The sequence below is a fragment of the Quercus suber genome, unplaced genomic scaffold, assembly GCF_002906115.3.
Source record: "Quercus suber isolate HL8 unplaced genomic scaffold, Cork oak 2.0 scaffold_15, whole genome shotgun sequence".
Classification (NCBI taxonomy): domain Eukaryota; kingdom Viridiplantae; phylum Streptophyta; class Magnoliopsida; order Fagales; family Fagaceae; genus Quercus; species Quercus suber.
In genome coordinates, this window is record NW_027069480.1 from 2,122,531 (window position 1) to 2,133,877 (window position 11,347).

At 34.8% G+C, this 11,347-nt stretch overlaps 1 protein-coding gene across 4 annotated transcripts; it reads right to left on the bottom strand.

Moving 5' to 3' along the window:
* Nucleotides 1-735: 735 nt before the first annotated feature.
* On the bottom strand, nucleotides 736-5,546 carry LOC112025711 (uncharacterized). Of its 4 annotated transcripts, none has more exons than XM_024058386.2 (3): nucleotides 5,219-5,546; nucleotides 3,519-3,708; nucleotides 736-2,955 (listed from the first exon to the last, which is right to left on the bottom strand). In XM_024058386.2, exon 3 carries the CDS (start codon nucleotides 2,468-2,470, stop codon nucleotides 1,118-1,120), a length of 1,353 nt encoding a protein of 450 aa, XP_023914154.1. In that variant the 5' UTR covers nucleotides 2,471-2,955; nucleotides 3,519-3,708; nucleotides 5,219-5,546; the 3' UTR covers nucleotides 736-1,117. The 4 variants fall into 4 exon arrangements, with proteins under 4 accessions (XP_023914154.1, XP_065637893.1, XP_023914156.1 ...); XM_065781821.1 differs by having other exon boundaries at nucleotides 736-2,929; nucleotides 3,519-3,718; XM_024058388.2 differs by having other exon boundaries at nucleotides 736-2,945; nucleotides 3,519-3,718.
* Nucleotides 5,547-11,347: the final 5,801 nt, after the last annotated feature.

Genomic DNA, 11,347 nt, shown 5'->3' on the forward strand with positions numbered 1-11,347 from the left:
AGGTAGTCGTAGACATGCTAACAGACCTGTAGTATGACAATATGTTAGTTTCTTCAATTCTAGAGGACTGCAAGCTTTTGGTGTCTCAAATTCCGCAAACCAGAATTAAACATTGTTACCGCGAGGCCAACAGATGTGCTGACAGGTTAGCAAGGAAGGGTGCTGAGCTGAATGCGAGTTTGGTTATTTTTGATAATCCTTCTTTGGATATTTTAAATGTTGTTGAGGCTGATCTCGGGGGGGTTAGTTTAGATAGGCTTTGCCCTCGCCTTTCTGTGTTAGCTTAGCTTTCTTTTTTGTGTCCGTTTGACCCAAAAAAAAAAAATCAAAATAATGTAGTCTTTGAGTAGTTTAACACAGGCTTAACCCTAACACAATTCTATTGATACAACCCAAATTTTATATATCTTGCACGAAGTTTTGCCAACACATCTATGTATAAACCTTAACAAAAATAAATTAAACATACTTGACCAACCCACCATAAAATTTCAAAAATTGATGGCAACTTCTTTTAAATCAAAATTGTATCAAATAATGTACAAGAAATTGCCTTTTATATAGGAAGTATATGAGTGTTGTACAAGTAGTAGGAATATAGTATAAATAGTACATTGTGTGGGTTTGGATAGAGCTGTTAGTTGCGGTGCGTTTTCTCCTGTGCGTTTTCTCTTTTTTTTTTTTTTTTTGGCCCGCTTTTGCGGACTTTGTGGGACAAAAAATATTGTTCATGACAGTGCGTGCACTGTTCACGCACTGTTCATGTACTGTTCACGCAATAAAAAATATTAAAAATGGGTCCCACGACACTATTCACACATTTAAAAATTATTTTGCTACAGTGTTTTCAGCAACAATCAGTTTTTAGCAACTTTCAACAACAATAAGTTGTATCCAAACAGACACATTGAGTCTTAAGCCCATTTATATTCTAACACCTGCCATTTGTTATTCCTCTTGTGGTCTTGTTCGTGACTTTTGAAAACTCCTAGTGAGGTGAAAATGCTCTATCAAAAGCCAGACATGAGTAAGAAACTCCCCACCTTTTCTAAGTAGTTGCGCATGATTATTTCCTTGACAAAGAGTTGCAACATAAGCTAGGTTCTCCACCCAAAACCTACTCAATATCTCCCACTTTCCATCCATTTGACTTAATTTGTTTGCAAGTAAAACTGCTAAAGATAATAGAGTCTTTCAACAAATACATCTCTACTTCATTGCTTGAAGCTGCATATTCTGAGATCAACCTTGCACAAGAATTGGCTTTAGGCAACCTAGGGAGCTTTTTCTCTAGGAAAAAATCCTCAATGGATGAGCAGGTGTTTTCAAAACTGAGTATGGCATTTCCTGTTGATAATACAAAAGGACACATCACAAGAATATACATCATATAATCTGATATATCCTTGCTCACTTCCAGTAAATTATTTGTAGATTCATACGCACCACTATCTGTGTAAAAGCAGAGATCTGTGGCAATGTGCCAGATGATAATCCTTTGGTACATTTCCACATTTACACTTCCATAAGAGATGTAGTTTTCGTAGTCTTCCGAAAATCCTTCGCTGTTTGAACTAAATTTTTGCTGGAACGTGCTGTACACCATGTCTTTCAAGTCTGCAGAGACCTGCTTATGGGTCCTATAAAGAAGTAACTCTAGTTCTCCATTTAGTTTTGGCAATATTTGATTGAAGACCCATTCTCTAAAGTTGGCAAAAAGATTTGGGGTTCCTTTGCCAACCTGATCAGACTTATCTTTGAGGCACAAGTTAAGCAAATTAAGTTGAGCTATTGAATTAGACCACCTTTGTTTGCTAGTCAGTTTTGCACAACGGTTTCTTATGGGAGCAAATAACGTCTGAAGGTGTTTCACTAACCCGTCATGATCAGGCCAAGGCCAATCGGAGGCACTCAGTAAAATGACTCCATATATCTCTATAAGAATAGCTCCAACCAATAATAGGTAAGTAATAATCAAATCCATTTGTGGGTGCTTGTGCCTTTCTTTTAAAAAGAAAAGCACAAACACAAGAAGGATGGAAGTAAAAGAGAAGAAACGGAAGATGAAACCCCAAGCTGTGAAAAACAAAGGAGCCTTGGTGTAGTGAACATCATAAGCATATCCAAGCTCAACCTCAATCACCTTCCAGGTGGTTTGAGAATCAACAAAAATGGAGTCATTGTCAAAAAGCATACGATAAAACATGATGACCTTCTGATTTAGAAAGAGACACCTAAAATCTTTAAACAGTTGAAATGCATCATCTTGTATCTGTTCTCTAATATGGTTAATATCATCACCAAAAACTAGAAAACGTTTCATATAATGGAACGCAAGGTAAGTTTCTACAGGTTCATCATGATTTTCATGTGAATCATGTCGCTCTGGCCTTGAAGGGCACGGAGCATAATTTGTTGATCGCATAGCCCATGTCCTTTCAGCATACTTGATAAACCCAATAAGAAGCATTGGAATACTGAGAAACGATAGCCAATTGGCCTTCCAAGACAAGAGAAAGATGTAGAGTGCCACTGCCAATTGAACAAGTAGTCCAAGCAAATGCCTTAACCATAATTCATTGTCTTGTACTGCATAAGCTGTAATTGTGTCCCGGCCGCCAAGGTGCAACAATAGAAACGGTGCCCAAAATGCTGTGAGGTCATTGTGTAAAAGGAAATCATTGCAATCACAGGAACATCCTTGATTATTGGAGATGACACCTAGTGCAACAGTTGCCACTGAATCAGCACCTAGGTGCGAAAACCAGAGAAAGACCCTTATCCAAGTTTTAACACAATATCTTCTGCGACTGCCCAAGTGAAGAAGAGATAGTTGCAAGGTGAGACTGACAAGAACCAAAACTCATAGCTCCCAATTATTCCATAATTTCTGCACAGGCTCTGGAAACACTTGAATAAGCCTTCGCGTCTCCAGGAAAGCCCAACTGTTAAAAACTTAACCAGGATTTAAACAAAAACTAATTATTATATATTAGCAAGAGTAGCATATACATCATCAAGGTAAATCAAATATGGAAAAGTTTTTTTTTTTTTTTTAAATTACTGAAATAAGTTTTTCTAATACGAGCATATATAATTATGCTGCATTATAGATTTAAACTTTCTTCCACTTAAATTATATCGTGGCAGGTGCTTGAAGAACCATAAATACTTCGAAGAATAGTTTTAAGTGTTCTAAGAACACAAAATGGTAATATAACTAGTATTATTTCTATCTATCTATTCAGTTTATTTCATCAATATGTATTTAATATCTAGGTAATTTTTCTTGTTCTTAGATTTGTGCTTGCTTACAGTGTAATTGGTTACATGTTTGTTTGAGCTTACTGAACTAAGTGTATTGTCTTTGCTAGTCTGAATAAAATTTTCATTCATGTTCATTAAAAAATAAATTTATTCTTCATTTAATTGTGTTCATAACATATGGTTATGAATTTATACAAGCATGTCCATATACTTGAATATAGTATATTATGTGTAATTTTTTGTTAACATACCCGTTAGCAGCATCTTTGTTCAGCCTCTGAGTCTTCTTGGTGCAAGTCTACCTTTCTTGGACAAGAGTTTCGTGGATGAGGGTGAAGTATGAATCATATGCATTGCTCAATGATTTAGTCAACTTGTAGTCTTGAAGCCCTCCTTTTTTCTATTCGGTGGATTGTTGTCACTGTGAGTCCGTATGGTATCCTATGTAACACTTTTGTACAATGCTTATTAAAAGATATCATGTTTGGTAATTTTTATATTAAATATGTGATAAAAAACTAGAAGTCAATTTAGTTTCAAAAAATGGTGAAACAAAAAGCTAAAAGCTAGAAATTTTTTGACAAACACACACCAGTGCAATCATTGTAATTACCTTTCAAGAGCTGAGATTGAAAGTAAAAAAATTTTACTTTAAATCTCAGCTTTTGAATTAGAAAAAATTTTAAAGATGTAATTACATTGTGTATAGCCAACAACTCCAACTTCTCACACTAGTCTCCTTCTCTAAATCGAGATCAGCTGCAATAGTTAGAGCTATTGTCAAGGCAGTCCTAGCCCTTGAACCTAAGGCTGCCACTACAAAAAGACCCTATTTTTTTTTTTCCCCTTAAAAGGGCCTCAGGCCCTGTTATAAAAATGGTTCAAAATTGTATGATAATGATTAGTGTTTTAAAAATTAAAAATGATAATAAAGTAATAAAAAAGGTTGCACACTGTATTTATCATCTATAACAACATTAGACCTTGAAACCCTAAACTTTTTGAAAAAAATAAAAAATATCTTAATGTGCTAGACCTTCATGATGATTCATTCCCTAATAACTTGAGATTTTAATATCTATAAATCAATACCCTACTCCTACACAATAGATTGTAAACATTAGCCTCCTAATTTTCCACCTTTTTTTTTTTTTTTTTATGAAACTAATTTTCCACGTATATATCTACACACCAAACATACTCATATCTCTGTTACCTCCAAAATATAAAATGAGAATACTTAACCATATATCATCTTATATCCAAGAGAAAGCATCCGTCCTGTAAAAGTATGACATTCATTCTAGAGTCTCCAGCTAGACTGCTAGTGTCACGCATTTATTGGATTTCATTGCCGTGGAAACCTCAATTATACCTCAATTATAGACAGCAATAGCAAGCTAGCAAATGTTACCCTACTAATCAAAGTAGTGTAAAACTTGTAATCCTGGGATAAATCTCAGACGGTGGTGTTGGGAAAAATTCCGAAGAGTAATTCTACGACCACAAATTATTTTACAATATTTTTACAAAATATTGACGTGATTAGCCTCTTACTAGTTTTCATCTAGCCCCATTAATATCACTTTTTCATTTACCAATAATCACTCACCACATTAGCAATTTGTAAATTTTTTTTAAAAAATAGTTGGTATTTCTAGCATTATTCAAATCCTAAATCCCCTCGATGTTTATTTGCAAATTAAAATAAATGACTACTAAGTAATAGCAACATTATGAAAACAAAATTTTCACGAAGCACCAATAAAAACACAACCACACAGAAACACCAAATCTTCCGTGAAAAACCCTCTAGTATAAAGGAAAAACCACAGGCAGCTCCAAAAAATATTTACAATGAAAATAGATATTACAACTAGTTTATGCTAAACTTGAGTACACAATAAATTAGATACTACAAATAAATCACAAGGAGTAAATACAAACTTACCACAAAACAAGTAGCAAAATCTTTCCTTTTAAACGCTTCAACTCTAAGAGAACTCCACTAATTTATATTCTTTGCGTGCAACTTGGGCCAAGAAAAATGTCTCTTTTTTTTTACTCTTTCACACTCTCACTGTGTATCTCTTTCAATTAAGGACTGCACCTCTCAAGCTTTCTAGCTTTCTCTGTGTTTCTCTCTTCATTTTTTGGAACTGAACTCACTGAAGCTCTCTCTGTTTGCTTCAGCTCTCTCTTGGCCTAATGGCCTTCTCTTTTCTTTTTCCTATTTTCTCCTCAGCGTGTCCAACACGCTTTGCTCGGCTTTGCATTAAACAAAATGCTGATTTTGTGTGGCTCAGAAAACAAGAGTTCATAAATGAGCTTTGACACGAGTGGCAAGCAAGTGGGCTGGACCCACTGGGTTGGAAAAGATAAGAACAAACTGCAATCAGATTGGTGGGGTTTCTTACATTGCTGTTATCCGGTGTAACAGATAGGATTATTGTAGCATACAATAAGAAATTAACTGTTGAAATTAAAAGTTACAAAGTTAATTTTAATCTTTAAATAAAAGTTTTTTTAATTCTCAGTTTTTTACTAATTTACTTTTACATTTTATATTTTTATCTTTCTAATATCATATAATTAATTGCACAATATAATAGTATTTTGCTATTGCATCGAATTTCAATTCTTGTTACTCTTAAAGCATTCTCATCAAGAGTTGTATATACTATAAATGCTATTTTTTAGCATCTAAAACCCAAAAAAACCCACTCCATCAAAACTTGTATATGCTATAAAATTTACAATCTTGCTACAATGCACTCTCATTTTTGAGAGCGCACTGTAGCAAGATTGTATAATATTTTATTTATTTATTTATTTATTCTCTCTCCAGCTCTCTGTCTCCCACATCTCTCTCCTTTTTTATTTCTCTAGTTCTCTCTCCATCTCCCACATCTCTCTCATTTCCTCACTCCCTCACAACAAGATTGTACATTTGAGATCGACTTGGTGGCTAGGAGAACGGCATGATGGCGTGAGATCGGCGTGGAGGAGATCGACGTGGAGACTGGCAGGGGCGGAGCTAGGATTTTTTGTTTGGGGGGGGCCAAATTTTGGTATTAATATATTAGTTTCGAGTTAAGATAAACCATCGTACACATGCATAAACGTACATACACAAATATAAATATTAATATTTTGATACTAGAGTAGGTCATAATTTATAAATATATTGTATATAAAATTAACAACTTTCAAATATGTATATTCGCAAGATAATTTTTTAGGGGAACTTATCATCTTTTAAACTCCAATGAGTATACAAAAACTGTCTAATTTGATATTAAACATGTACAAAAAACGAATTAGAGAAAACAAAAACTACCTTGTCTTTATAACTACTAGACCAACTGACAAATTCTATTAGTTTTTAAGAGCATTATTAGACTAACTCAAACATTTGGGGAGGCCAACTTCTATTTTTGTAGCTAAATATTTAAAGTTTTAATACTTATACATAATATAAAATAATTTTTTAAAATTTTGGGGGGGGGGGGGGGGGGGGCCAAGCCATGCTATAGCTCCACCCCTGGAGACCGGTGTGGAGATCGGTGTGTTGTGTGTTTTCTTGTGGTTCTTGTGGTTGGTGTCTTGTGGTTCTTGTGGCAGTTTTTTTGTGGTGGTGGTTCCTTGGCGATTCTTGTTGTGACCGGAGCTGTGGCTGTAATGTTTGGTGGGTGTTTGGTCCATCTAGGTATGGGTGGTGGTTTTTATTCCGGTTTTGGTTCGGGTTTGATTCTCGCCGTGGCTGTGGTTGTAGTGTTTGGCCGTGGGTGTGATTTTGGTGATGGGTTTTTGGTCGTGGATGGTGATGGGGTCATGGGTTTGGTTGGGTCAAGTTGGGTATGGGTGGTGGTGGATTTTAGTTGGGGTTGAGAACGAGGTGGGTGGGTGCGGGTGGTGGTGGATTTTAGTTGGGGTTGAGAACGAGGTGGGTGGGTGCGGGTGGTGGTGGGTTTTAGTTGGGGTTGAGATCAAGGCGTGGGTCATCGACTTGATCGGCGTGGGTCTCATCAGCGTAGGTCTCTGATCGTTGTGGTGGTCGTTGGAATTGGGGTGGCTAGTGGCCGGCAGTGGGTATGATTGCTGGGTTGAGACAGTGAGACCGAAAGGGAGAGAGGAGAGACACTGAGAACGAGAGGGAGAGAGAGAGACAGCGAGACCAGAGAGAGAGGATGAAAAAAAAAACAAAAAAGGAATAAAAAATTATAAAGAAATAATATTTAAATGAAGTTGTAAAAAAAATAGAAGTTTTGATGTTTGGTATATTGTAAAATGAGTTGTTAAAATTGTAAAAGTAGTGTTTTGAGATTGTAAATACTAAATTTTTTACAATTGTTGATGAGAATGCTCTTAAGTGATGGTGACTCCCATTTGTCACTCTTATGCGGCGAGTTTTGGATTTATTGTGGGCAAACCATCTTATTCATGTCTAGAAGTGGAAGACACAATCAACCCAAGAACCAAAGGTTCAAATTTTACGGAATTGAGAATTTATACGTATAGAACTAGCTAAGCTCAATATTTAGTTATTCAAGTTCAAACCAATCAGACTGTCCAGTACCGCCCGAATTTTAGTGCATTGCACTACCACTAGCACTCCATTTCTGTTTCTACATATTACTAAATTGGCAAATGTTAACAAGCACTGCATAGGTGCTTGTTAAGGTTGTACAAAAGTGGTTCCATTTAATAAAAATATTAAATAAATAAATGAAAATGACATAAAACTAGTCTTTTTGGTTATTTTAATATTTTTTCCTCTCTACAAAGTTGACCCCACACTAAAAATATGACATAAAACTGTAGAAAAAGTAAAAATATTGTACCAAAAAATGTCAAAAGTAGCTGTTAATGAGCACCTTATGGTGCTCGTTGACACGACCCAACTAAATATTCACTTAGGGTCTGTTTAGTTGAAATGATAGAAAAGTAGAAGAATAAAAAATAGAGAGATGATGGAAAAGTGAGAGGATAAAAAAGATTTTAGGTTCCCTCATTTGTGTTTGGTTGGATGATGGAAAAGTAAAGGATGAAATTTTTTTTTATTTAGTTGAAAATAATGTTTGTATAAATTTACCATCATATCCCTATTAAATAAAACAAAAAGTAACACATTATGCTTAAAAAAATTGTGTATAGATAGATACTTCATTAAAGTTATAAAAAAAAATAGCATAAGAAATAAACCAAAATATTTTCTTTAAAAAAAAAAAAACCAATCAAATTTAATGAGAAAAAAACATATGAGCACCCAAAAAGAAAAAGAAAAAAGAAAGCTACACGTCTAGGAAAAACAAAACAAGGAAAAAAAAGAAGAAGAAGAAGAAGGAAGTCAACCACGTTAGTTACAAACAGAGAAAGAAAAAAGCAAAGAAAAAAAGAAAAGAAAAGGAAAGCCAACACGTTACTAACGTAACAGAAACAGGAAGAAAAAAAAAGAAAAGAAAAGAAACATAAAGAAGAAAAGAGGAAGCCAACACATAACAGAGAAAGAAAAGATCCAAGGAAAAAAACGAAAAAAAAGAAGCCAACACGGAGACTTTGGAGGTGAATTTCAACGTAAAGGGTATTTTTAGAAGCTCATTTCATGAGTTTCTTCCTTCCACTTTTCTTTCCATTTTAGGCAGAAAACTTTTTGATAGGTCTGGAGAGAAAATACTTGTGTCCTACCATTTATTTTCTTTCATTTCACTTGCAACCACCAACAGCAACCCACAACTACCAAAATTTATACCCACCACCAAAACAACACCACATACCACTGAAATTTTGAAACAGAGTTTAGTAAAAATATAGAATGAGATAGAGCACAATAAGTAGCATAAATAATAAGGGTAGGTGAGATGCAAATTTCATAATGATGATTATTTTACAAACTATGATATACTTTGGAAATTTCCAATTGAATTCTACAAAATCATTTTCATTGATAACATGAAAATAATAATTAATATAATGCAGCACAATTAAAGCTACTCAAAATAATCACCATGAAATTACATTATATATATCGTCAACAATAACAACATTATTCCAAAACCAGAAAATTCAACCCAAGGCAACATGACAAAGTCATTACAAAGACGGAACTTATTAGCTATCATAAAGGTTGCAGCATCTGACTCGATAATCACCAACATCATGGCACAATAGTAAAACATAAGGAGTTCAGAGATTTAATATATTCAGATTTTCTAAACATATTTTCAAGTAGTTTTAGGAAAACCTTCAAATACCAAGATTTCCACCTACAATAATTTTTTCCCACATTCTTAAAATTATCTTTACTCGTGTCTAAAGATGTCAAACCTTAAAAGAATCTATCTGGTGTACAAAGTCACCTAACGACCTCTTTAATCTTTATTGCGAAAAAAAAAAAATTCCAAATTTGATTGGAAACCATGACAGGGCAAAAATGTGTTGACCCCTTGCAAATTAACTAATTAAGTTCAATTACATGCAATGGCGTGGTAGCACAAACAAATCACCAACTAAACTAAATATAGCGGAAATTAAATTTGACACAGTGATTTGTTTACGAATGGGAAAAACTACCAAGGCAAAAAACCCCACCGGGTGATTTTAAAGTCACCACTCCTGAGAATTCATTAATCAATAATCAAACGATTACAAGTAAAAAGAATCTTACCAACTACCTNACACTATAGCAAATAATTTTAAACGCTTGTTGATTCTTTAAGGCTAAAACTACTGTAGCTTTAGCTAAAAGTACTGTAACATTTTTGTTTTTGTTTTTTTAATTTCACTCCTTTCCCAGTAGCCACATAAAAATTTGAACATAAACAAAAAAAAAAAAAAAAAAAATCTTTAGCTTTTTTGGCATTGAGAAGTGAAATGTCATCTAGGTCTTGGAGGTCTAGTGTGAAGGAGTTCCCAGCACTAATTGAAAGAAGAGATGGGGAGCATGGTCTCTCGACCTAAACTATTCTCTCTCTCTCTCTCTCTGATATGCACGAGGTGGAGCTTCCTCTCCCTTTCTCCCATGGACTTTGGTCTTATGAAGATGTTTTAGTTTCTTGATTTGGGAACTCGGTGGTGGTGGATGGGTTGATCGGCAGTGGGTTTGATGGGTTGATCGGCAGTGGCTTTGATGGGTTTGATATGGGAACTTGGTGGTGCTAGGTGAGGTTGGGATTAGTGATGGGTTTGATTTGCATTTGATGGGTCGATCTGTTTGATTGGTTTGATTTGGTTTTGGTTTCATATGGGTTTGAAGGGTTGATCGGTTTTGATTTTTTTTTCATATGGCTTTGATTGGTTTAATCTCAGATTGGTGGCTTCTGTCTTGGTTTTGGTTTCATTGTTTTGATCTTCTGTTTTGAAGGGTTTGCTGGGTTTCAAGAACATGAATAGTCTTGTTTTGGGAAGAACACGAAGAACAAGTTCTTCCAAAAAAAAAAATAATGAAAAGAAAAGGAACAGTACACGCATAGAGGGTTTTATTGAAACAGTGCGTTCAGCCAAAAATTCCTGCGTTTTTTCTGAGTCGTGGGCGTTTTGATAGATTGCACTATAGCCGTGGTTCCCACGGACTGCAAACGCTAAACGCAAACGCATGAGAATTCAGTGCAATCCAAACGGATACTAGGTCACACAATGCATGTGTGAGGGCCTTTAAAATAATCCTTATATATGTCTAGGGTTGTGAGAAAAAAAAAAACCCTATACAAATATACAAGCATGGGCCAATATCATATTTGGAATTTCTGATTTCGTAAGTCTCGATAGAAACAGCTTTTGTCGAGCTTCGACTTTAAATCTTGATAGAAGTCTTTCTGTTGAGATTGCTATCAAGTTTTAATGAATAGCTCTTCTTCACTTGTTTCTTGGTTAGATCTTCATGGCTTTAACACTTGACTTGAACAACATATTTCTTGAAGTCTTAAACCCATCCTAGATCTACCCAATTACAAGTAAAATGCATTTTGTCAAAGGATTAGCCAATTGCATAACCCTAACAAGCCATATATTCAAAGCCTTTTTTCTTTTTTTTTTTTTTTTTTTTTTTTACTTTTGACTTTTGACATCCTCCTTAATATTA